Source organism: Hyaena hyaena, unplaced genomic scaffold (genome assembly GCF_003009895.1).
Source record: "Hyaena hyaena isolate Hyena2069 unplaced genomic scaffold, ASM300989v1 scaffold_441, whole genome shotgun sequence".
NCBI classification, from domain to species: Eukaryota; Metazoa; Chordata; class Mammalia; order Carnivora; family Hyaenidae; genus Hyaena; species Hyaena hyaena.
In genome coordinates this window covers 860169-887464 of record NW_024081074.1, presented here as the reverse complement: position 1 = coordinate 887464, position 27296 = coordinate 860169, and the positions used below count along the sequence as shown (strand labels likewise).

The following is a 27296-nucleotide window of genomic DNA, read 5'->3' as shown; positions in this document are numbered from 1 at the left end:
CTTTATAAAAATTGAAATATACTTTTTATTTTTTTATGGTTCCAGAAGAGAAGAAAGCTATGCTGCAGGAAATAGCTAACCAGAAAGGGGTGTCCTGCCGTGCTCAAGGCTGGAAGGTTCACCTCTGTGCCGCTCAGTTGCTACAGCTGGTAGGTAGAGTTCTAGTAGAGTCGTGTGTCCTGCTGAAGCGAGGCACAGATGCTGGTGGCATCTGAGTCCATAGAGTTTCCTTTTGAGTAATTCTGAAGCATTCCCACCTAACGTAGGTCATGGCAGAATTTGTACATATAATATACAACTGTTGTATCTATGCCATCGATACAGTTCAAACACATCTTAGTCTGGTACCCAGCACCCAAATCTGTTGAACAGCTGTGGTTGTAAGACCTCCAGTTAAGCTTCAGTATTTTGTGTCATTGCCATGAATCTGTAACAGAGAGCCTCAAGTGCCTAACTGTAAGCCCTCACTCCCCACAATGCTCCTTGTCATGGGAACCAGGCTCAGCTCCCACCTCTTCCCGATTAGTGGGGTTTATTTCCCTGCCAGTTTGCAGTATTCAAATCAGCTGTCGCCTCCTCCCATGGGAACCAGGGGACACCTCTCCCTCTCGATACTACAAAGCCTGCCTCCTACAGCCCCTGCTTGTTCACTCTGTTCCTGAGTGCAGCCCCTGCGTGGCCCTGCGTGGTGTGTGGTGTCCTCCTCCCCTGGGCTGTGAGTATATTGACTAGTAACTGCTGTTGCTCTCATGTGTCCAATGTTGGCGGGTGTTACGTGTCCGTTTCCATTCCCTAGGGCGGGAATCCTTCTTCACCAAGAAGGTGAAGGGGTGCCAATCAAAACAACCTCAGTGAAGTTTTTCCATCTGTGGAGTAGCACTGATCTGAAGAACATTGTCTATTATGAGGGTCTAAAAATAAAGTAGTTCCATGGCTACTTTTTGACCTCTAGAAAAGTATATTCTCTGAAACTAGACTTATTTTTTAGAGCAGTTGTGAATTCAGGGCAGCATTTAAAAGTTACCCTTGGAGATGGACTGTATGACAGATTGTTGTGTTAATCGTTGTTGATCAGTCCGCTTGCTATACGTTAGTGCCCTAGTCCAGGGGAGAAAGGGTCCTGCCCCCCAAACGGCTCTCATACTGGTTACACAAGTGATTCCAGGTGGGTGCATTTGCCTGAAGGTACTAAGGAAAAGTACCTCTGAAGCCATGATGCCCTTCCTCTTGTGTGTTGCAGACAAATCTAGAACATGATGTTTATGAAAGACTCACCAACCTACAGGAAGGGATTATCCCAAAGAAAAAAGCGGCAACTGATGATGACCTGCACCGAATAAACGAACTGATACAGGTTTGACTGAGCCCTTTCCCTCTGATCATCCAGTTTATGGGGTTATCCCTGTATCAGTAGTCTTACTTCTCCTGTTTCCCTCCCTCTTTCACTAATACATTTAGTAAAAACCTACTGTTTACTTCAGCCTGCATTACCAAGAAAGACTAAAACATTTTTTCCTATGGAAGCCTCAGAATGGCCTCAGTCCAAAGGTGAAAAGTTGTTAAGAAGCCTGGTGGTCTCCCACTTACCAATTGGTGATGTGTCTTCTGTTGCAGGGAAACATGCAGCGGTGTAAACTTGTGATGGACCAGATCAGTGAGGCCAGAGACTCCATGCTTAAGGTTTTAGATCATAAAGACCGTGTCCTGAAGCTTCTAAACAAGAACGGGACTGTCAAGAAGGTGTCGAAATTGAAGCGAAAGGAGAAAGTCTAGACCCAGAAGAATCAGGACTTTGGAAGCAGAATTTATGAAGAATGATGTTGCGGGTGGGGGGAGGGTTTTGGTTATTTTCAAAATGGAACCTTGAAATAAAGGAAGTATTCCTTAATTCACACAAGAAAACAGAGGGACCCATGGTACCCAGTGGCACAAACGGATCAGAGCTGTTCTGACACGGTGAACTGCATTCTGTCTTTCAGGCATATCCCTCTTAAACTCGCTGTGTCATAAATGACCCCTGGTGCATCGGTGTCTGCCTGTTAGAATCAGTGACACAAATGAGTGGCTGGCAGTTTTCCGCCTTCTGGTTTATAAACTGTATTTATCTGATGGATTCCTGCAGGACCCATACTGAGCCTGGACTGAAAGCATCCACTTGGACCATCTGTTATCTCTCGACACTGAAAATCAAACCTCTTCCTCTCATCCCAGCCAGTTCTTACTCTGTCTGACCTTCAAATGCCTGAGCTGGCCTCTTACAGCAGTACCATGGCACCGAGAGACTTGCCACATCTCACACTCTAAAGGGTTTGAACTATTAATTCTTGTCATTTTTTTAAAGAACCATTTCAAAGTGAAATTGTTATATTGTCTGTCTGCGTGTGTCAGAGTTGGGTTTTTGTGGGGGTTCAGAGCAGACAACATCTGAAGTTGCTCTGAGACCCTTGTTCGAAGTACATTCTCAGTTCCTGTACTTCCGTAGCTGGCGTGATGCTGTTAATTGTATGTACCGCACATCCCCAAGTGTTAATAAAGGACTCAAAGAGGGTTTTGTACATGAGCAGTTTGCATCTTTCTGTAAAGTGAACCAATGCAGCGCTGTCCCCCATGTGTGCACCCTACTGTAACTCCTCACACATTGTTGAAAGGCGACTGCAAAGTTCTGTTCTCCCATACGAATGAGTTCCCCTTATCCTGGTGTTTTGAAGAGGTCACAATGGCAAAGCCTGTTGACTCATGGTTATCATAAATACAAGACTATGTTTTGTCCTGTTGCAGGTACAGATTGGTCAAATCACAGAACGACTGAGGCTGGGGGGTGGGGGGGAGGGCTGCCAGCAACGGTGGGTTCTCTTCACACGTTTGCTCTTGCTGCTTCTGAGCCACCTGAGTAGCGCCATAGTGAGGCTTGCTTCCTCTGAGCACCAGCCACCATCTCTGTCCCTTCCAGCTGGATGTTCTTCCTTAGGACATGGGTTGCCAACTTGGGCCTGGAGCTTTCCTCCTTGCCCTGACCCTTGACCGCTGACCCAAATAGATTTAAGACAGGGGGTCTGTGCCAGTTCTGACCTGGTCTTTGGGACCAACACTCTGCCTCCCCCGAAACAGGCCTCCTCGGGTTGAAATGGTAAGCTCCCATGTGGCATAGCCCTGGGGAAGGAGCAAAGCAGGCCCTGGGGCAGGTCACTGGGCCTGGGCAGCCGAGGCCAAGGAGCCTCAGAGTAATCAAGGCAGTCCCCCAGAGGTACACAGCCAACTTGAAAAACTATTCTTGATTGCTTGCTAGACACCAGTGCTGGAAGAATGTTTCTTTGCCTCAGTTTCTCTTTTGTGCACACAACTGCACCCATGGTTTCATGTGGTGTGCCAGCTGTGATTCACATGCTGGGGATCCTGCGTTACAGACCTGTTCTAAAAGTATTGTCACCTCAATGTAAATAAAACTTAGATGACCCTGGTCAAAGGAAGCTTAGCAATGCAGGTTAGAACAATAGCATTTTCAGTATTTCCTTGCCTTACACAGTCAGAAGTTGGGGGAGGCAAAGGATGCATCTTGTCTGTGTACTGTGATGTTTAGACATAGCTTTACTGAGGACTCACGTACAATAAACCAAACCTTTCGAAGTACACAATTTGATAAGATATGACATGTATACATGCCCATTTTGCCATCCCCACCGTCAAGGTCGTGAACATATCCATCAGACCCAGTAGTTTCCCCTTGTGCCTCGGATCTCTTCCCTCTTACCCCTGCCTGCCTCCCTACCTTCAGACAAGCATGCGTCTGTTCTCTGTCACTGGATTGGTTTGTATTTTCTGGAATTGTATAGGAGTGAAATCATACAACATATTCTTTTTTGAGGGAGGGAGTCTGCATGCTTTACTCCACATAATGGAAATTTATCCTGAAATGTATCCATGTTTCTATAGGTCATTGCTTTTTGTTGCTGGGTGCCAAGCTCTCCACTGCCAGGATGTTTCACAAGTTGTTTATCCCTTCACCTGTAGAAAGACACTCAGGTTGCTAGCAGGTTTTGGAATTATAGATACAACTGTTCATTACATTTCTGTTCTTTATATGGACGTGTGTTTTAATATTAAAGTACTTCTGCTTTCCAGGGATTTATAAGCAAGAGATAGTCCAGAAACCAGTCTTTTGTTCCAGAAAACTATCATTCACAAACTTAAAGATTGGAAAGAGTTGGAAATATATTTGGGGTAAGACTTAGATTTGGCTTCTGTTCTCTACATCAGAAAATCAAAGAAACATAAATCTGGGGGAAAGAAGTTTTAACCCATCTGCTTTGTCTAGAAAATCTCTCATATATTTTTTTAACCTTGATATTTCAAAACCCCATTAAATAGAAATATGCCGTATACTATTTTCATTTTCAGTGATTTTTTTATCACAGTAATAATATAGAATCATACAAGTTTAGAGTTATTTGAGGATTCTCAACCTGTGAAAAAATGGACACCTTTTGAAAAGATTTTTTGGTACTTTTTTATTGTAAAATACAGAACAGATATAGAAAACTACATGAAACAAGTATATAGCTTCATAAATTTTTTAAAGAACAACTTTGAAATTACCACCCAGGGTAAAAACTAGAACTGTATTAGTGACCTCGGAAGCCCCACAACTGCTCCATCCCAGTCACAACCCTCTATCTCCCCCTATACAGCCACTATCTTGACTTTTTCAAATAACCAATTTTATTGTATACAGTTATATAGAGTAAAATGCCAAAATCTTAGCTTTATAGTTTTATGCATTTTGACAAATATATACACCTTTACCTAGCCTCTGAATACAGATATGTGTGACATCACCAAAACCCCAGAAAGATGGCCCCTTTGTAGCCAACACACCTCTGCCCCTCACCAAGGTAAACAGCTCATCTGTACAGTATCACAGATTAGTTTTGTCTGCCCTTGAACTTCATATAAATGCAGTCATAGAGCACATGGTTATTTGTGTCATATTTTGAAATTCATCCATTTGTTGTATGTATCATAAGTTGTTCCTACTGCCGAGTGGTATTCTGTGTAAATACGCAAGTTTATTCATGTCCCTGTTGAAGGACATCTTGCTTGCTTCTGGTTTTTGACCATTGTGAATAAAGCTGCTTGCTATAAACATTTGCACGTAGGTTTTGTGTGGAAATAATTTTCAAATCAGTTGGGGAAAAAACGAGGAATGTGATTGCTGGCTCATGAGGCAAAACTGTTTAGTTTTTGTAAGAAACTTCCAAACTGTCTTCCACAGTGGCTGTCCCATTTTACATTCCCATCAGCCATGAATGACAGTTCTTGTTGCTTTACATCGTCTTCAGTGCCGCTGCATTCTGGATTTTAGCCATTCGAACAGAGAAATAGTGGTTTCCTGCTTTTGTGCATAATGATATGAGAATCACTTGTCATATGTTCGTTTGCCATCTTCATAGCATTTTTGATGAGGTATCTGTTCAGATCTTTGCCCATATGTTAATTAGGTTGTTTTCAGATTGAATTTTAAGAGGATACTGGTATATTGAGGATACTGGTCCTTTTTCAGAAAGATATGCATTTTGCAAATAGTTTCTTGCTATCTGCGGCATATCTTTCTATTTACTTATTAGTGCCTTTTGAAGAGCAAAAGTTTTCAATTTTAATAAATTACAGCATCAATTTCTTTCTTGTGTGTGGATCGTGCTTTGGGGTTATATCTAAAGGCTCATTGCCAAACCCAAGGTCATCTAGATTTTTCTCCAGTATTTTGTTACAGGAGTTTGTTTCGTTTTGTTTTTGCAATGAAGCAGTAATTTTATTTTATCTTATACTTTATTTTTTATAATTTACATCCAAGTTAGCACATGGTGCAACAATGATTTCAGGAGTAGATTCCTTAAGCCCCTTTCCCATTTAGCCCATCCCCCCTCCCACAGCCCCTCCAACAACCGTTTGTTCTCTATATTTAAGAGTCTCTTATGTTTTGTCCTCCTCCCTGTTTTTATATTATTTTTACTTTCCTTCCCTCATGTTCATCTGTTTTGTATCTTAAAGTCCTCATATGAGTAAAGTCCTATGATATTTTTCATATCTTGCTTAGCATAATATCCTATAGTTCCATTCACATAGTTGCAAATAGCAAGGTTTCATTCTTTTTGATTGACAAGTAATACTCCTTTGTATATATATACCACCTCTTCTTTATCCATTCATCTGTCGATGGACATTTGGGTTCTTTCCATACTTTGGCTATTATTGATAGTGCTGCTATACACATTGGGGTGCATGTGTCCCTTCAAAACAGCATACTTGTATCCCTTGAATAAATACCTAGTAGTGCAATTGCTGTGTTGTAGGGTAGTTCTGTTTTTAATTTCTTGAGGAACCTCCATATGGTTTTCCAGAGTGACTGCACCAGTTTGCATTCCCACGAACAGTGCAAAAGAGATCCTCTTTCTCTGCTTCCTCGCCAACATCCGTTGTTTCCTGAGTTGTTAATGTTAGCCATTCTGACGGGTGTGAGGTAGTATCTTAGTGTGGTTTTGATTTGTATTTCCCAGATGATGAGTGATGTTGAGCATTTTTTCATGAGTCGGTTGGCCATCTGGATATCTTTGGAGAAGTGTCTGTTCATGTCTTTTGCCCATTTCTTCACTGGATTATTTGGTTTTTTGGGTGTTGAGTTTGATACATTCTGTATAGATTTTGGATACTAATCTGTCATTTGCAAATATCTTCTCCCATTCTGTCATTTGCCTTTTAGTTTTGCTAATTGTTATAGGAGTTTTATAGTTTTGTGTTTTACATTTGTGTCTGTGATCCATTTTGAGGTAATTTTTATGACCGTGGAAGGTCTGTGTACATGTCTGTGCTTGTGTGTTTTTCCAATTCCAGCACCATTTATTGAAAAGACCGTCCCCATTAAATTACTTTTGCTCCATTTGTCAAAGATAACTTGACACAAAGATAATTTGTGTGGCACTATTTCTGGGCCCTCTATTCTGTTCTTTTGATGTACTTGTTTGTTATTTCACCACCAGTACGACTCTGTTTCAACCATCATAGTTTTATATTAAGTCCTAAAGTTGAGCAGTATCAGTTCTCCAACTTTGTTCTTCACTGCTGTGTTAGCTATTCTGGGTCTTTTGTCTTTTCATATAAATTTTAGAATCTGTTAATATCTATGAAGTGCCCTGCTGGAATTTGGATTAGAATTACATGGAATCTATAGATCCAATTGGGAAAGAATTGGCATCTAATAATGTTGGATGTTCTAGTCCATAAATATGGACACCTCCATTTACTTAGGTGTTTTATTTTTTTCATCAGAGTTTTGTAATTTCCCTCGTATACATCTTGTACACATTTCATTACATTTATACCCAAGTATTTCATTTTGTGTGTATGCTATTATAAATGGTACTGTGTTTTCAAATTCTAATTGTTCACTGGTAGTATATAGGAAAGAGTCAACACTTATATAGTATTAACCTTATATGCTGTGATGTTCCTATATTAACAGAAGTGCTTTTGTCAACCTTTCGGGACTTTCTACATACACAGTGCCATCTGTAAACAAATACAGTTTTATTTCTTTTTTCCCAGTCTCTGTAAGTTTTATTTCTTTTTCCTGTCACATTGCACTAGATAGACTTCCAGCAAGATATTGAATAAGAGTGGTAAGAGGTCCAATAAAGACTAGCCACTGCATTGGCCCTTTCTCCCATTTAAAAAAAAGGGGGCGGGGCAGTAAGAGGGAGTATCCTTTATTTCCAATCGTCAGGATAAAGTGTCCAGTTTCTCAACATTAAGTATGATGTGAGAAGAGGGGCTTTTCTAAAAGTTCTTGGTTAAGTTGAGGAAGTTCTTTGTTGCTAGTTTTCTAGCAACAAGAGTTTTCAATAGAATGGATGGTGGATTTTGTCATGTTTTCCTACATCACTGATACAATCATATGAGTTTTCTTTCTTCAGCATCTTGATGTAGTAGATTACATTAATTGATTTTTTAAATTGCTGAACCAACCAATCAAACCAGCATACCTGGAATAAATTCCACTTAGTTATGATGTATAGTTCTTTTTATGCAGTTAGGTCCAACTTGCCAATGTTTAGTTGCATTATGTTCATGAAAGATATTAGTCTATGGTTTATTTTTTATACTTGTCTTTATCAGTGTCTAGAATGATTTAGGAAGTGTTCTCTCTGCTTCTGTTTTCTGGAGAGAATTGTAGAGAATTAGTAATTTCTTCCTTAAGTGTTTGGTCAGATTCATCAGTGAAAACATCCAGATCTGGTACTTTCTTTTTTGGAAAATTACCAGTCATTGATTCAATTTTAAAAATAGATATAGGCCTATTTCTCCTTGTGTGAGTTTTGGCAAGTTCTTTCGAGGAATTTTATAGTTTCATCTAAGTTAATTTATGGACATGAAATTTTTTGTAGCATTCCTTTTTATTTGTTTGTTTTTAAATTTTTATTTTTAGAGGCACCTGGGTGGCTCAGTCAGTTAAGCATCCCACTTCAGCTCAGGTTATGATCTCACAGTTTGTGAGTTCAAGCCCAGTGTCAGGCTCCGTGCTGACAGCTCAGAGCCTGGAGCCTGCTTCAGATTCTGTGTCTTCCTCTCTTTCTGCCCTTCCCCAGCTCATGCTCTGCCCCTCTCTCTCAAAAATAAATAAACACTTAAAATTTTTATAATATTTTTAAATATTTTTGTTTAAAATATTGTAATATTTTTAAATAACCTTTGCATCCAACATGGGGCTTAAACTCACAATCCTGAGATCAAGAGTAACATGCTCCACCAATTGAGATAGCCAAGCATTCCTTTATTATTTTTTTCATGTCCATGGGATCGGTAGTTTTGTTGTTGTTTTGTTTTGTTTTGTTTTGCTTTTGTAATTTGAGGGGGCATCTGGGTGGTTCAGTAGGTTAAGCATCTGACTCTTGATTTCAGCTCATGTCATGAGATTGGGCCCCATGACAGGCTCTGCACTGGGCATGGAACCTGCTTAAGATTCTCTCTCTTTCCCTCTGTACTCCCCTTCCCCCCACAAAAATTTTTTTGTTTGAGATCGGGCATCTGGCTGGCCTCATCAGTGCAGCATGTGACTCTCAGTCTCAGGGTTGTGAGTTCAAGCTTCACATTGGGTATAGAGATTACTTAAAAATAAAATTTTAAAACTTTGAATTATAATTCACATAACACACAGTTCACTTACTTTGAAGTGTGTAATTCAGTGACTTCTACTGTAGTCACAGAGTTGTGCATCCATCCCATAATCAATTTTAGAATATTTTCAGTGCCCCCAAAATAAGCCCTGTACCCTGAACCACTACTATTTCCATTCAGGAGTTGAATCAATTTTTGAGTTAATTTTTGCACCTGATGTGAAGTAGGGGGTCCAACTTCATTCTTTTGCCTATGGCTTACCAGTCTTCCCTACCATGTATTGGAAAGACTTCTTTCACCTCACTGAATTATCCTGGCAAGTTGCCAAAGATAAGCTAATTATATATGTGAAGAATTACTTCTGAGCTCTCAATTTATTTCTCAAGACTTTATTTTTAAGTAATCTCTGTGCCCAATGTGGGGCTCAAACTTACAATCCTAAAATCAATGGTTGCATGCGAATCAACTGAGCCACAAGATGCTCCTGAACTCTCAACTCTATTCCCTTTATCTGTATGTCTACACTTAGGGCAGGCTGTCTTGTTTACCTCAACTTTAAAAAAAAATTTTTTTTAATGTTTCTATTTATTTTTGAGAGAGAGCACACACACAAGTGGGGGAGAGGCAGAGAGAAGGAGGCAGAGGATCTGAAGCAGGCTCTGGACTGACAGCAGAGAGACCTATGTAGGACTTGAGCCCACGAACCATGAGATCATGACCTGAGCTGAAGTCACACTTAACTGACTGAGCCACCCAGGCACCCCATTGTTTACCTAAAGTTTATAGGAAGTTTTGAATTTGGGAAGTGTAATTTCTTTTTGTAACTGTTTTTCAAGATTGTCCTGGCTATCCTAAGTCCTTTGAATTTCCAGGTCAGTTTTGGGATTAGCCTCTCAGTTTCTGCAAAGAAGTTGTCTGGGGGGCGCCTGGGTGGCTTAGTCGGTTAAGCATCCGACTTTCGCTTAGGTCATGATCTCGCGGTTCGTGGGTTCGGGCCCCGCGTTGGGCTCTGTGCTGACTGCCAGCTCGGAGCCTGGAGCCTGTTTCAGTCTNTTCCATGTCCCAAAGAAAACCATATGTGGAAAAACACAGAAATATAAAAATAGTGGGCAATGACCGGAGGCAATGACTGGAGGTTGGGAAAATTAAATAAAAGAAATAGTGTGAGAGCCAGTTTTCAATCCATGAACCTATTTTACTTGACTGACTGCGGAGTAGTACTTTTTTTTTTTTTTTTTTTTTTTACAAATAGTTTATTGTCAAATTAGTTTCTGCATAACACTCAGTGCTCATCCCCAAAGTGCCCTCCTCCATGCCCGTCCCCCCTCCCCCCCTCATCCATCTGGCCTCAGTTTTTGTCAGCATTCAAGAGTCTCTCATGGTTTGCCTCTCTCCCTTTCCCCCACTATTTCCCCCCTTCTTCTCCCCCTTGGTCCTCTGTTAAGTTCCTCCTAATCCTCCTATACGTGCAAACATATGGTATTTGTCCTTCTCTGCCTGACTTATTTCGCTCAGAGTAACACCCTCAAGGTCCATCCATGTTGCTACACATGGCCAGATTTCATTGTTTCTCATTGTCGTGTAGTAGTATTCCATGGTATAGATATACCACATCTTGATCCATTCGTCCGTTGATGGACACTTAGGCTCTTTCCATGTTTGAGCTATGTGTGTTATGTGCTGCTATGAGAGTGCTGCTATGAACATTGGGGTACATGTGCTCCTATGCATCAGTATTTCTGTATCCCTTGGGTATTTTGCCACCTTAATATTAAATCTTGTGATCTGTAAATATGGCCTGTCTTTCCATTTATTAAGTATTAACTTAATTTCTTTCAACAGTATTTGGTAATATTCAAAGTAAAGGTTTTTATTTGTTAAACTCAGATATAACTGATTTTTTATGGTATTTATTATTTATATTGAAGCAGCTTCACTGAAATATAATTCACACACTGTATAGTTGACCCATTTAAAGAGTACAGTTGAGGGACACCTGGGTGGCTCAGTTGGTTAAGCTTCCAACTTTTGATCTCCGCTCAGGTCATGTTCTCACAGTTCATGAGATCGAACCCCACACTGGGCTCTGCACTGTCAATGCAGAGCCTGCTTGGGATTCTCTCTCCCCCTCCCTTTCTGCTCTGCACCCCCTCCCGTCAAAATAAATAAACATTAAAAAAATGAAAGTGTACAATTCAGTGGTTATTGATATGTTACATTATGTATATGTATATATCACATTTTATCCATTTTCCTGTTAAGGGTAACAAAAACTTCATTATTGTTTGTACCTTTTGGACTGTAAATAATGTTCTGGTTAGTTTTTGTTTTTGTTTTTAATTTTTTCTACATTTATTTATAATTGAGAGACAGAGAGAGACAAAGCATGAACAGAGGAGGGGCAGAGAGAGGAGACACAGAATCCAAAGCAGGCTCCAGGCTCTGAGCTGTCAGCACAGAGCCCGACACAGGGCTGGAACCCACAAACCATGAGATCATGACCTGAGCTGAAGTTGGACGCTCAACCATCCGAGCCACCCAGGTGTCCCTTGTTTTTGTTTAGAGTAGGCTCTACCCCCAGGGCTTGAACTCACAACCCGAGATCAAGACCTGAGCTGATATCGAGAGCTGGACACAACTAACTGAGCCACCCAGGTGCCCCATGGATTATAAATAATGTTCTAGTGAGTATTGGCATACAAGTATCTGTTCAAGGGCGTTACTTCACTTTGGATATATACTCAGGAGTGGGATTTCTGAACCATATGAAAATTATTGGGGCACCTGGATGGCTTAGTCAGTTAAGCCGACTTCAGCTCAGATCATGATCTCACAGTTCGTGACTTCGAACCCCACGTTGGGCTCTGTGCTGACAGCTCAGAGCCTGGAGCCTGCTTCGGATTGTGTCTCCCTCTGTCTCTGATCCTCCCCTGTTCACACTCTGTCTCTCTCTCTCTCAAAAATAAATAAACATTTAAAAAAAAATTTTAAGAAAATTCTGTGTTTAGCTTTCTGAGAACCACCAAACTATTTTCCATTGCAACTATACCATTCTACATTGTTAAGTATTTTATTCTTTTGATGCTATTATAAATGGAGTTGTTTTTCAAATTTGCACTTGATTTGTTCATTGCAAGGGCATAGAAATACAAATGATTTTTGTGTGTTCATTTTGTATGCTGCAGGTTTGCTGGATTCATTTGTTAACAGGTATTTGTGGAATCGTTAGATTTTTCTACATGTAAGGTCATGTCATGTATCTACAGAGATAACTTCACGTCTTCTTTTCCAGTTTGGATGACTTCTATTTTTCTTACTTTATTGGTTTGTTTTGAACTTGCAGAACTATGTTGAATAGAAGTGATGAGAGCTGGCATTAATGCTTTATCCCTGACCTTAGAGGGAAAGCTTGCAGTCTTCCGTCAGTGAGTATGATGTTAGCTGTGGGGTTTTCATATATGGCTTTTATCATGTTGAGGAATTTCCCTACTCTTCCAAGTTTAGTGAGTGTTTTTATATATTAAATTTTATCAAATGCTTTTCCGGCATCACTTGCTCAGATTGGGGATTTTATTCCTTTCTTCCATTAATGTGATTTACTGCATTAATTATTTTTTAATATGTCACACCATCCTTGCATTTTAGGAACAAATCCTATGCAGTCATCAGATAGTCTTTTTTGTATGCTGCTGAGTTTAGTTCGTTAGTATTTTCTTGAGTTGTGCATCCATAGTCATAGAGAATTTTTGTCTGTAGTTTCTTTTCTTGTAGTGCCTTTGTAGAGTTTTGGGATCAGGGTGATGCTAGCTTTATAGAGTGAGTTTGGAAATATTCCCTCTTCTTTAGTTTGTTGAAAGAGTTTACAAATAAGTGGTCTTGATTCTTATTTAAACATTTGGTAGAATTCACCAGGGAAGCCATCTGGTTCTAGGATTGTGTGTGTGTGTGTTGTGAGATTTTTCGTTACCAATTCAATCTCACCACTTTCAGGTTATCTTACTTCAGGCTGTTGTGACAGAATACCACACAGTGGGTGGCCTAACCAACAGACATTTATTGCTCACTTTCTGGAGACTGAGAAGTCCCATCAAGGTGCCAGCATATCCTATGTCAGGGGAACCACTTTCTCTGGTTTGCACACGACTGTCTTCTTGTGTCTTCACATGGGGGAGAACAGAGGGCGAAGAAGCACGCTCTCTGCTGTCTCTTCTTATAAGGACACTAATCCTGTTCATGAGGTTCACCCTTAGGACCTAATGATCTCCCAAAGGCCCCACTTCTTATTGCCATCACATTAAGGGTTATATTTTAACATAGGAATTTAGGGGGGGTCAAAAACATCATCTAGTTTATAGCTTAAGCATATAGGGAGTTTATCTTTTTTTTTAATGTGCAAGTGTTTTCTTTTAATTGCTCCCGAAATATCTTTATTTTGGGGGGACTGTGAGCGTTTTTATTATCCACTATCTCCATTAAGGTTTCCTCAGGTTTGGGCAAATCCGCGTTATCCTTCTGACTATGTTTCGGAGTGAATCCAGGTACGTCAGTCAGCAGATTCACCATCAGTCTGCCTCACCAGCGCTGTGTATCTTTCTACAGTAAGTCGAAACCAGCAAAGTGCAACTTGTGCAAATTGATGGGGCAACAATTTAGGAGGAGGTAGTTGGCTTTTTCTAAGTGGTTGGAGCCTCACATTAGACATACAAGGCCCTGACAGTGTTGTCATTCCCATTTGTGTTCAATTTCGTTGGCTAAAGTCTTACAAGACTGAAGCAATGAAATACTAGTCACTTTAGGGATAGAAGAGTTATCAGAAATTGAATCGTCACTTGATGTTTCCTGGACCTCTTTACTTTGTTCTTCACATCATGAGCTATAAAAAGTCATTGCCATACCTGGCAAAGCTGAATATTCCCACACCATCTGTCAAAGAGGCCTGTCCAAAGAAACAATTCCAGAAATCTCTTGAGTAAAGATCAGTTGTTTCCCCACATCAGAATGCATCTTCGAGTTTCTTCTTTTTTTTTTAACCTTCACGATGTGTCCTACATACATCTGTGGATTTTGTGCACTATCATTGACTCTAACAATGCAGAAACAGGAGTGGTTCTGGGAGTTTTACTGTGAAGCCATAGAAGAAGGTTCCATCGGAACACTTGAGCCATGTAATATATTCTTCACTAGTAATTCTGGTGTTTCTTGGAGATCCAGTATATACCCATGGACTGTGTATAAATACTGCATTTCTTTGGGGATGGTGTCTTTCTATAAAGATCACTGAAAAAAACCTGTTCAACGTTGTCAGGAGCCTCATGATGTTAGGGGATCCTATCTGATTACAAACGCAAGGTGATGAGTCCAAAGAGAGCATTGTTCCTGGCTGGAAGGATTCACTCACCAAATGCAGTGTCCCAGCATCTAAGTTCTCGTACTGTTACACAGTGCTGGCTTCTTTGCAATGAGAGCTATTTTTAGTATCTGTTCACGTGGCCACACTGTTCCCATCTTTAGAGACAAATCTTCCCATTGGAATTTTTACCTTGGACAGGAGTGTCTACACCTGGCCATAGAATTGTGTAGGGTGCCTTCTCCCCAAGCAGGCCTCAATGCCACACACTCACCTCCCACAGCAACCCATGCACACCTCCATTTCTACTTGTGTTAGCCTGGGCAGAATATCCTTTCTATTTCTGTAAAATTGATGGTAATGTCCCTACATTCATTTTTTATTTCTTTTTAATTTTTTAAATGTTTATTTATTTTTGAGAGAGGAAAGACAGAGAGTGAGCGGGGAAGGTACAGAGACAGGGAGACAGAATCGGAAGCAGGCTCCAGGCTCCAAGCTGTCAGCACAGAGCCCATGTGGGGCTCAAACTCACGAGCTGTGAGATCAGGACCTGAACCAAAGTCAGATACTCAACTGACTGAGCAACCCAGGAGTCCCATCATTTCTGATTTTAGTAATTTGAAACTTCTTTTATTTTTAGTTAATCTAGATAAAGGTTTTTGTCAATTTTGTTGATCTTTTCAAAGAACCAATTTTTAATTTAGTTGATTTTCTCTTTCTGTTCTCCATCTCTATTCTACTGTTTTTATTTCCTTCTGCTAGCTTTGGGTTTAGTTTTCTTTTCCTAGCTCCTTAAGATGTACAATTAAGGTTACTGACTTGAGATATTCCTTTTTTCAGCATATACATTTATAGCTATAAATTTCCCTCTGGGTGCTGTCTTTGCTGCATTCCTTAAGCTTTGCTGTGGTTATGTTTCCATTTGTCTCAAGGTGCTTTCTAATTTCCCTTGCTAGTTCTTCTTTTGGTTAGTTAAGAGTGTTTGTTTACTTCCCACCTATTTGTAAATTGCCCAGTTTTCTTTCTTTTATTAATTTCTAGTTTCATTCTATTGTGATTGAAAAAGATATTGTATATGGTTTGAATCTACTTAAATTAATTGAGACTTGTTTTGCAGCCTAATATATGGTCTGTTCTGGAGACTATTCCACATGTACCTGAGAAGGATGTGTACTCTCCGGTTACTAAGTGTTCTGTATCGGTCTGTTAGGTCTGATCACTTTATAGTGTTGTTCACATTCTCGGGTTCCTTATTCATCCATCTGGTTGTTTCTATCCATTGTTGAGAGTGGGGTAGTGTAGTCTCCAACTATCGTTGTTTTTGAACTATTTCCCCTTCAGTTCTGTCCATTTTTCCTTCATATAGTTTTGGAGTTCCTTATGTATGGATATGTTTATAATTGTTATGTTGTCATGTATTTTATGAAATGTATTTTTTGTAGTGTACCATTTTGATTCCCTCCTTTCAGTTTCTGTATATATCATTTTCTTAGGAGTAACCTTAGGGATTATAATCAACATCCTAAATTTATAGTGTGCTTGGTGGTGTCCCACAGCTCTTTAGACTGTTCTCTTTCTGCATTTCATTTTTCTTTCTACTCTTCCTGATAATTGATATCTAATCTTCAACTTCAGTGATCTTTCTTCTACTTACTTAAATCTACTATTGAATCCCTCTAATGAGTTTTTCATTTTAGTTATTCTACTTTTCAGCTCCAGAATTTTTTTGTTGCTTTTTATAATTTCCATCTCTTTACTGATATTCTCATTTTGTTCAGACATTGTCTTAGTGATGTCCTTCAGTATTTTGTCTATGGTTTGCTTTACCTTATTAAACACAATTAAGACTCTTGCTATAACATCTTTGATTAATAACTCCAATATCTGAGCTTCTACAGGGATTATTTCTGTCAGGCTCTTTATTTCCTGTGGATGGATCATACTTTTCTATTTCTTTGCTTATTTTGTAATTTTTCGTTGAAAAGTGGACATTCTGAGCATCATGTTGTGGTAATTCTGGAAACTAATTCTCCCACTTATTTGGAAAGATTGTTGGGGGTTTTAATTACAGTTTTATTTAATTATTTATTTTTTACAAATAGTTTATTGTCAAATTAGTTTCCACATAACACCCAGTGCTCATCCCCACAAGTGCCCTCCTCCATGCCCATTCCTCCTCCCCCCCAGTTTTATTTTTTTAATATTTTATTTTTTACAAATAGTTTATTGTCAAGTTGGTTTCCATGTAACACCCAGTGCTCATCCCCATAAATGCCCTCCTCCATGTCCATCTCCCCCCTCGCCCCCCACCAATCAGTCCTCAGTTTGTTCTCAGCATTCAAGAGTCTCTCAGGGTTTGCCTCTCTCCCTCTCCCCCACTATTTCCCCCCTTCTTCTCCCCCATGGTCCTCTGTTAAGTTCCTCCTAATCCTCCTATACGTGCAAACATATGGTATTTGCCTGACTTATTTTGCTCTGCCTGACTTATTTTGCTCAGCATAACACCCTCAAGGTCCATCCATGTTGCTACACATGCCAGATTTCATTCTTTCTCATTGCCATGTAGTCTTCCATCATATAGATAAACCACATCTTCTTGATCCATTTGTCTGTATTTGCCTGACTTATTTCACCCTGCCTGACTTCTTTTGCTCAGCATAACATATATGGTATTTGTCTGACTTATTTCACTCTGCCTGACTTATTTCGCTCAGCATAACACCCTCAAGGTCCATCCACGTTGCTACACATGGCCAGATTTCATTCTTTCTCATTGCCATGTAGTATTCCATGGTATTGATAAACAACATTTTCTTGATCCATTCGTCCGTTGATGGACATTTAGGCTCTTGCCATGTTTTGGCTATTGTTGAGAGTGCTGCTATGAACATTGGGGTACATGTGATCCTGTGCATCAGCATTCCTATATCCCTTGGGTAAATTCCTAGCAGGGCTATTGCTGGTCATAGGGGAGTTCTATTGTTAGTTTCCTGAGGAACCTCCACACTGTTTTCCAGAGGGGCTGCACCCGTTTACATTCCCACCAACAGTGCAGGAGGGTGCCCGTTTCTCCACATCCTCGTCAGCATCTAGAGTTCTCTAGTTTGCTCATTTTAGCCACTCTGACTGGCGTGAGGTGGTATCTCAGTGTGGTTTTGATTTGTATTTCCCTGATGAGGAGGGATGCTGAGCATTGTTTCATGTGTCTGTTGGCCATCTGGATGTCCTCTTTGGAGAAGTGTCTGTTCATATCTTCTGCCCATTTCTTTACTGGGTTGTTGGTTTTTCGGGTGTGGACTTTGGTGAGTTCCTGATAGATTTTGGATATTAACCCTTTATCTGATATGTCATTTGCAACTATCTTTTCCCATTCTGTCGGTTGCTTATTAGTTTTATGGATCGTTTCCTTTGCGGTGCAGAAGCGTTTAATGTTGATGAGGTCCCAATAGTTTATTTTTGCTCTTGATTCCCTTGCTTTTGGGGATGTGTTAAGTAAGAAGTCGCTGCGGTAGAGGTCAAGGAGGTTGTTTCCTGCTTTTTCCGCCAGGTCTCACGTTCAGGTCCTTTATCCATTTTGAGTTTATTTTTGTGTATGGTGTGAGAAAATGATCTAGTTTCATTCTTCTACATGTTGCTGTCCAGTTCTCCCAATACCACCTGTTAAAGAGGCTGTCTTTTTTCCATTGGATATTCTATCCTGCTTTGTCAAAGATTAGTTAGCTGTATACCTTTGGGTCTAGCTCTGAGTTCCCAATTCTATTCCATTGGTCTATGTGTCTGTTTTTGTGCCAATACCATACTGTCTTGATGATGACAGTTTTAGTAGAGGCTAAAGTCTGGGATGGTGATACCTCCTGTTTTGGTTTTATTCTTCAGTATTACTTTGGCTATTCAGGGACTTTTGTGATTCCATACAAATTTTAGGATAGTTTGTTCTAGTTTTGAGAAGTATGCTGGTGCAATTTTGATTGGAATTGCATTGAATATGTAGATTGCTTTGGGTAGTAATGACATCTTAACTATATTTATTCTTCCTACCCATGAGCATGGAATGTTTTTCCATTTATTTGTGTCTTCTTCAATTTCCTTCATAAGTTTTCCATAGTTTTCATCATACAGATCTCTTGTATCCTTGGTTAGGTTTATTCCTAGGTATTTTATGTTTTTTTGTGCAATTGTGAATGGGTCAGTTTCTTGATTTCTCTTTCTGTTGCTTCATTATTGGTGTATAAAAATGTAACCAATTTCTGTACGTTGGTTTTGTACCCTGAAACTTTGCTGAGTTTAAGGATCAATTCTAGTAGGCTTCTGGTGGAGTCTGTCGGGTTTTCTATGTAGAGTATCATGTCGTCTGCAAAAAGTGAAAGTTTGACTTCTTATTTGCCAATTCTGATGCCTTTTACTTCCTTCTGTTGTCTGATGCCTGATGCTAAGCCTTCCAGCACTATGTTAAACAACAGTGGTGAGAGTGGACATCCCTGTCGTGTTCCTGATCTAGGGGGAAAGCTCTCAGTTTTTCCCCGTTGAGGATGATGTTAGCTGAGGACTTCTCATAGATGGCTTTTATGATGTTTAAGTAAGTTCCTTCTATCCTGACTTTCTCAAGGGTCTTTATTAAGAAGTTATGCTGTATCTTGTCGAATGCTTTTTCTGCATCTATTGACAGGATCATGTGGCTTTTATCTTTTCTTTTGTTAATGTGATGTATCACATTGATTGATTTGCAAATATTGAACCAGCCCTGTAACCCAGGAATGAATCCCACTTGATCTTGGTGGATGATTCTTTTTATGTGCTGTTGGATTCGATTTGCAAGTATCTTGTTAAGGATTTTTGCATCCGTATTCATCAAGGATATTGGCCTGTAGTTCTCTTTTTTTGCTGGATCTCTGTCTGGCTTGGGAATCAGAGTGATGCTGGCTTCATAAAATGAGTCTGGGAGTTTTCCTTCGATTTCTATTTTTTGGAATAGCTTGAGAAGAATTGGTATTGATTCTGTTTTAAACATCTGGTAGAATTCCCCTGGGAAGCCATCAGGTCCAGGGCTCTTATTTGTTGGGAGATTTTTGATATCTGATTCGATTTCTTCACTAGTTATGGGTCTGTTCAGATTTCCTATATCTTCCCGTGTGAATTTTGGTAGTGAGTGTGTCTTTAGGAATTTGTCCATTTCTTCTAAGTTGTCCAATTTGTTGGCATATAATTTTTCATAGTATTCCCTGATAATTGCTTGTATTTCTGAGGGGCTGGTTGTAATAAGTCCATTTTCATTCATGATTTTGTCTATTTGGGTGCTCTCTCTTTCCTTTTTGAGAAGCCTGGCTAGAGGTTTGTCAATTTTGTTTATTTTTTCAAAAAACCAACTCTTAGTTTCATTGATCTGTTCAATTGTTTCTTTGGTCTCTATGTTGTTTATTTCTGCTCTGATTTTTACTATTTCTCTTCTTCTACTGGGTTTAAGGCATTCTTGTTGTTCTGCCTCTAGTTCCTTTAGGTGAGCTGTTAGATTTTTGACTTGTGCTTTTTCTAATTTCTTGAAATAGGCCTGGAGTGCAATGTACTTTCCTCTTAGGAAATGCCTTTGCCGCATCCCATAGATTTTGGATTGTTGTATTTTCATTTTCATTTGTTTCCATATATTTTTAAATTTCTTCTCTCATTGCCTGATTGGCCCATTCATTCTTTAGTAGGGTGTTCTTTAACCTCCATGTTTTTGGAGGTTTTCCAGACTTCTTCCTGTGATTGATTTCAAGTTTCAAAGCATTATGATCTGAGAGTGTGCATGGTATGATCTCAATTCTTTTATATTTATTGAGGGCTGCTTTATGTCCCAGTATGTGATCTATCTTGGAGAATGTGCCATGCGCCCTTGGGAAGAAAGTGAATTCCCTGGCCTCAGGATGTAGGGTTCTAAATATATCTGTCAGATCTATCTGGTCCAATGTGTCTTTCAAGCCCATTGTTTCTTTAGTCATTTTCTGTCTGGTTGACCTATCCATTGGTGTAAGCGGAGTATTAAAGTCCCCTGCTATTAGCACATTCTTATCTATAAGATTGTTTCTGTTTGTGATTGTTCTAAATACTTAGGTGCTCCCGTATTCAGTGCATAGACATTTATGATTGTTAGTTCTTCCTGATGGATAGACCCTCTAATTATTATATAATGTCCTTCTTTGTCTCTTGTTATTGTCTTTAATTTAAAGTCCAGTTTGTCTGATATAAGTATAGCTACTCCGGCTTTCTTTTGATTTCCAGTAGCATGATAGATATTTCTCCATCCCCTTACTTTTAATCTGAAGGTATCTTCCAGTCTAAAATGAGTTTCTTGTAGACAGCAAATAGATGTATTTTGTTTTTTTATCCATTCTGCTACCCTATGTCTTTTGATTGGAGCATTCAGCCCGTTTACATTCAGTGTTATTATTGAAATATGTGGGTTTAGAGTCTTTGTGTCTTTTGTGGTATTCATGCTTGTGGTGGTGTCTCTGGTATCTTCGTTCCTTGCAACACTTCCCTCAGAATGTCCCCCTCAGGATTTCTTGTAGGGCTGGCTAAGTGGTGACAAATTCTTTCAATTTCTGTTTATTTGGTAAGACTTTTATCTCTCCTATTTTGAATGACAGGCTTCCTGGATAGAGGATTCTTGGCTGCATATTTTTTCTGTTCATCACATTGAAGATCTCCTGCCATTCCTTTCTGGCCTGCCAAGTTTCAGTAGATAGGTCTGTCACCACTCTGATAGGTTTCCCTTTGTATATTAGGGCCCTTTTCTCCCTAGCTGTTTTCAAAATTCTCTCTTTGTCCTTATATTTTGCCATTTTTACTATGACATGCCATTTTCATATGATATATGAATTTGAAGATCAATTCAAATTACGTCTTGGGGAGTTCTCTGTGCCTCTTGTATTTCAACGTTTACTTCCTTCCCCACGTTGGGGAAGTTCTCTGCTACAATTTGTTCCAGGACTCCTTCAGCACCTTTCCCTCTCTCTTCCTCTTCTGGGATTCCTATGATACAGATATTGTTGCGTTCGACCGTATCGCTGAGCTCTCGAACTCTTCTTTCATGTTGCTGGATCAGTTTGTCTCTTTTTTTCTCAGTTTCTTCTTTTTCTATAATGATGTCTTCTAAATCACTTATTCTCCTTTCTTCCTCTTCAATCCATGCATTGGACGCCTCCAATATATTATGTATCTCATTTATCGCATTTTTAAATTCTTCATGCCTATTTTTATTTTCCATTCTGTCTGTAGCCATAGTTTCTTTGATGTCCCCTATGTTTTTTTCAAGCCCAGCTATTAATTTTACCATTATTATTCTAAAATCTTGTTCAGTGATGCTGCTGATATCTGTTTTGAGCAGTTCATTAGCTGTCATTTCTTCTTGGAGTTTTCTTTGGAGGAGAGCTCTTTCGTTTCGTCATTTTGGTTAGCTTTCTATCTCTTGTTAGTTTTAAAGACTTGTTATGCTCTCTGCACCTGTGAGTGCTGCTGTACCCAAGAAGACCCTTTGACTGTCCAGGGTCTATCCTTTCAGAGACTGTTTTTTGAATGGTATCTCTTGATCTCTCTTGTTGAGACCTTGGTTATCTTATTTTCCTACTCGTAGTGATATTTGGGACTCTCCACCATGTGTACTTTGGTTCGTTTCTTGATGTAGCCCTGGAGAAGAAAACAGACAGACAAACACATAGGGAGCAGAGGTACACCTATGCACAGACAAATCCAACAAACACGCAACACGAGAGGGAAAACAAAAAATTAAGAGAAAAGACGGAGGAGGGAAGGTGAATAATAGAAAATTAAAAATACATTAAAAAGTCAAAAAGAAGAAAAGAAAAGGAAATAAAACCAATGGACAAAGAATGGTTTAAAGCATATAACCAGATTTCCCAGCTACAGTTAAATAGCCGGGTGTATGCAGTTCTGGTTGAAGAGCATAGAGAAAGAGAGAGAAGACAGGGCGGGGATGAGGCAAAATTGGAAATAGAATGAACAGACAGAAGGGATAAGAAGCTTTTTTCAAAGAGCTAAAGGGTGGAATATGGTTGGAGAGGTGAGGGAAGGATGCTGGTGATGCCCAGAGAAACTATATAGTCTAATTACTCCTGAGAGAAAGAGATGAAAGGGTAGGTAGGTGTAGAATTTACATCTTCAGAATGGACTAAATGTAACTGTTTAAGCAAGCCAGTGACCAGAATGAATCAGGTCAGTGTTCTGGAAAAAAGAGAAAAAAAAAAAAAAAAAGAAAAGAAAAGAGGAGGGCAGCTCTCTAGCAGTGATGGGCGTAGTTGGATCCAATGCATCAGTTGAGAGTTCTGCCTTGGCGGTTGTGAGAAGAGTGGCAGCGCTCCAGTCCCTTCTTGAACCAAGCACTGCACCTCACATATTTGGGTGTGTAAACTCCCCGTGCCGGGGGCGCAGCCAAAGTGGGTTGCGCTCTTTAACCCAGGCCAGGCCTAGTTTCCAAGTCCCAGTCCGCGCACCCCACTGAAATTGCCGTAGACACAACCTCGCAGGCGATCCCCTCAGGGCAATTCCAAGCCTCTTGCCTAGCCCTGGGGATTGAGCCAGAATCGCTGCTCCCTTCTTCTCCAGGTCGGGTTGGTGAGCAAGGACGGCGTTTGCCTGGGGGGTGCCTTGGGTCCGCTGGAGAGGGGGAAACCGGGTCCCTCTATGTCTCGTCACCCGAAACACGAACTTGCGGGCAAATCTCCCAGTTTTAGGCCCTTCGCCTCCCTTCTAGGGGCCAGCCAAGCCAGGAACACAAAAGAGCTGTCAGCGTGCGGCCCCTCCAGGACGAGTTGATGCGCGGGGATTCGGTGCATACTCCTTCTGTGCCCCGAGCAGAGGTTTTTCTGTTCCCCAGCAACAGGGGCCGTGTCTTGAGTAGTTTCGGCCTCTCTCTTTCCCCTCTCACTCCCCACAGAGGGGGATTGCCCCCATCCCTCTGAGTCTCTGATCCCGGCCCGATTTTATCTTCCCCAGGTTGCACTCACGTTAGAAGGCTTTCTCAGTGGATTCTGCATCTTTTTTCTCCCAATCTCCTGGATTCTGTAAGGTTTCCTATGGCTTCAGATCTTTTCCGTGTGAGATATGGGGGCGAGTGCAATGTACGGAGCTCCCTACTTCTCCGTCATCTTGCCCCCTCCCTCCGAGAGATTGCTGGGTTTTGCTTGTTGATAGCTGAAACCATCCTTTGTGGCTTTTCCATATGTTATTGCAAAGTTTGTCTTTTTTGTTGTGTGTGTTCATTGAAGTTTCCCTTCTGTTGTCTCCACAGCCATCCAGTGACGACAAAGATTTCCTTAAATGTGTGGCTCCCAAAAGAGAAAACTACATCCTATCTTTAAATTCTCTCATGACTGGGAGGCACTTGAGCCCATGGGAGTTGAAACAACCACCAACTTCTGTGTCTGCCGCCCACTCATCAAAAACAGCAGTCAGAATGCACAACCCTGACTTTTGTAGGATCAAGTCGTTCTTGCCTATTCCGGCTCCAACAAGCCACCCTAGGAACATGGGCTGCTGACCCTGTAGCTGCCTGTTTCAGGGATGAAAAATGGTATCCCCTTTCTCACTAAGGTTGCAATTGACAAAATTTACCAGCCTCCTCATCAAAGTCTCTGCCGGATGCTGCAAGTGTTCTGCATACTCTAGAGTTACCACTTAGCTGCTTCAGATGGTTTCCTGCCCATCCTGAGTATTGGTCCAGTGGAGGGATGGATTCCTGGCACTTCCTACTTCAACACCTTCCCTGATGTCACTACAGTGGATTTTTGTGTAGTCAACTTGTGTCCTGCAAACCTGCTAAATTTGTTTATTAGTTTTACTGGTTGTTTAATTAGTTTTTTAGGATTTTCTATATACAAGACCATGTCATCTACAAAGAGAGAGCTTTGCTTTTTCCTTTCCAGTCTGGACACTTGTTATTTCATTTTCTTCTGATTGTCCTAGCTGTGATTTTGAGTAAATATTGAATAAAAGTGTTGAGACAGGATATCCTTCTCTTGTTCCTGAACTTAGAGAAAAGCATTTAGTAATTTAACCATTAAGTGTGATGTTAGTTGTGGGTTTTTCATTGATATCCTTTATGAGGTTGAGTAAGTTCCCTTCTGTTACTTGTTTGTTGAGTATTTTTATTGTGAAAGAATATTGTGTTTTTTAAAGAATATTGCATTTTATCAAATGCTTTTTCTACATCTATTGAGATGACCATGTGGATTTTTGTTCTTTATCCTATTGATGTGATGTTTTATGTTAATTGATTTTCAGATGTTAAATCAGCCTTCTATTTCCTTTGGATATATGCCATTTGATCATGATGTATACTACTTCTTACTTATGAATGGGATTTGATTTGTTAATTCTGGCTTTTAGGGTTTTGTTGTCATTTGGGTTTTTGTAGTAGTCATGAAAGATACTTCTCTCTCTCTCTCTCTCTCTCTCTCTCTCTCTGTGTGTGTGTGTGTGTGTGTGTGACGTCTTTGTCCGTTTTGTTATCATGGTAATACTGGCCTCAGAATGAACTAGGAAGCATTCTCTGTGCCTCTAAACTTTGAAAGAGTTTGTGAAGGATTTGTATTAATTCTTCCTTTAAACATTTGTTAGAATTCATCAATAAAATCATCTGGTCCTGAGATTTTCTTCGTGGGAAGTTTTTTAGTACTGTCTCAATTTGCTTACTTATTATTGATCTATTCAGATCTGTTTCTTCTTGAGTAAGTATTGATGGTTTGTGTGTTTCTAAGAATTCATCCATTTCATCAAGGTAGATTTTTTTGGCTTAAAGTTGCTTCTCATGCTTCTTTTTAGTTCTGTAATGTTGACATTTTAGAGTCTCCTCTTCAACTTCTGATAATAGTAATTTATGACTTCTATTTTCTCCTTGGTCAGCCTAGTTAGAGTTTTATCAATTTGATTGATATTTTATTTTATTGGGGGGGCGTTGTTATAGTATTTTTTTTTACAAACAGTTTATTGTCAAGTTGATTTCCATATAACACCCAGTGCTCATCCCCACAAGTGCCCCCCTCCATGCCCATCTCCCCCTACCCCCCCACCCCACACCCATCAGACTCTTGAATGCTGAGAACAAACTGAGGACTGATTGATATTTTGAAAGAACCAGCTTTGGGCTCTCTTGATTTTTTCCACTGACTTCCTATTGTCAATTTTATTTGTTTCTGTGATTTTAATTATTTCTATTTCTTACTTTAGAAACTTTCTTTAGAAAGTTGCTATTCTTTCTTTGGTTTCCTAAATTGGAAGTTTACATTTTTTAAATCTTAGATCTTTCTTTTTTACTACTATATGTGTTTAGGGCCATGAATTCCCTTCTAAACACTGTTTTCGCTGAATTCCACAAATTTTGAAACTTTGTATTTTCATTTACTTCAAAATTCTAACCTTCTCTTGACATTTCTTTGCCCCTTTGTTATTTAAAAGTATGTGGTATAGGGGTGCGTGGGTGGCTCAGTCAGTTAAACAGCCGACTTTGGCTCAGGTCATGATCTCGTGGTCTGTGATTTCGAGCCCCATGTCGGGCTCTGTACTGACAGCTTGGAACCTGCTTTAGATTCTGTGTCTCCTTCTTCTCCCTGTCCCTCCCCCACTCAAGATCTGTCTCTCTCTATCTCAAAAAAAAAAAAAAAAACATTAAAGTATGTGGTTTTATCTCCCAACATTTTGGGATTTTTCCAGCTATCTTTCTGTTACTTATTTCTATAGTATTAAATTTGTTAAGATGTATTTTATGGCCCAGAATGTGATTTTTCTTAGTAAATCTACTCTGCCATTAACGGATGTCCCTTACCTGACATTTATGGTAATCACATTTTAAAAATTTCTCTGTGGTTTTAAGAACGAGCATATATCTCTTAACATTACAGTTTGTCTTATCTCTTCTCTATCTTTGATATATCTTTAAATTTTCAGTCAGTAGGTAGCCCTTGTTTTTTTTTTCTTACAATTTATTTGTAAAGGCACTCAATCCTTTAAGTTTCCCACATTCTGATTTTTATTGATTGTACTTAATACTATAGTTCAAACATGATTCTCTGTCCAATGGAATCAGAATATTGGTCAGTTCATTTTTTTTTTAATTTTAGAAAACTATTTATCGTATTATGTTCTTTCATTAGTAGTTATTGTCTGAGTGTATCTTTTTGTAGGACATCCTTAGGCTGGCTCTTGATTCTTTCCGATATGAGAATTTGCTCTCTGGTATAGCAAGATATTCTAGACACATCTTATATATTTCCTGCTCTTTAGTCATTCTTCCAAGAATCTCTAGTTTTATTTACTGGGAAGCAGTATTTTCACAGCATAGTCTAGACAGTGCGGCATGATACTTGCTTTTGGGTTCGTAATTATTGCTAGGATCTTTTAGTAGATAGATATACAAACATATTTAAGTAGTGTTTACTAGGTCTTTCCACTGTAAAGTTACCCCTTCCTCCCTCCTTTCCATAATAGACTCTATGGAAGCAAGTCACTAAAGAGCTCACATTTAGGGGGTGGGGGGTTCAGCTCCATATCCTCTAGGGGCCTCCTCTGGTTTTTTAAATAGTTGTGCTATACCTACAAGGTCAGAGCATATTGACAATAGGTAGTGTACTATACTCTCCCTTTTAACCCTCAATTAATATTAATTTCTAGAAAAACTGTATATTTAATGCTTACCGCCAGTCCTTATGTCCGTGTCTTTCTAGTCATTTTATTGCCTGAAACTCTCTCTCTAGTAGATTTCTCAAGAAGGCCTCAGTGAGGGGCACCTGGGAGG

At 39.7% G+C, this 27296-nt stretch overlaps 1 protein-coding gene and 1 pseudogene across 9 annotated transcripts in view; one reads left to right on the top strand and one right to left on the bottom strand.

Annotated features, from left to right (window-relative positions):
• The window catches only part of SAP130 (Sin3A associated protein 130), a 77959-nt gene extending 75404 nt beyond the window's left edge, over window positions 1-2555 (top strand). For 8 of the 9 annotated variants that reach the window (XM_039253209.1, XM_039253211.1, XM_039253208.1 and 5 more), the window contains 3 exons: window positions 46-149; window positions 1241-1354; window positions 1615-2555. In XM_039253209.1, coding sequence (XP_039109140.1) covers window positions 46-149; window positions 1241-1354; window positions 1615-1773 — 377 coding nt within the window. In that variant the 3' untranslated portion in view covers window positions 1774-2555. Of the gene's footprint in view, window positions 1-45; window positions 150-636; window positions 716-1240; window positions 1355-1614 lie in introns of those variants that run through there. The other variant, XM_039253213.1, reaches the window with a different exon arrangement.
• Window positions 1938-14536, bottom strand: LOC120245943 (annotated as a pseudogene).
• Between the last annotated feature and the right edge of the window lie 12760 nt (window positions 14537-27296).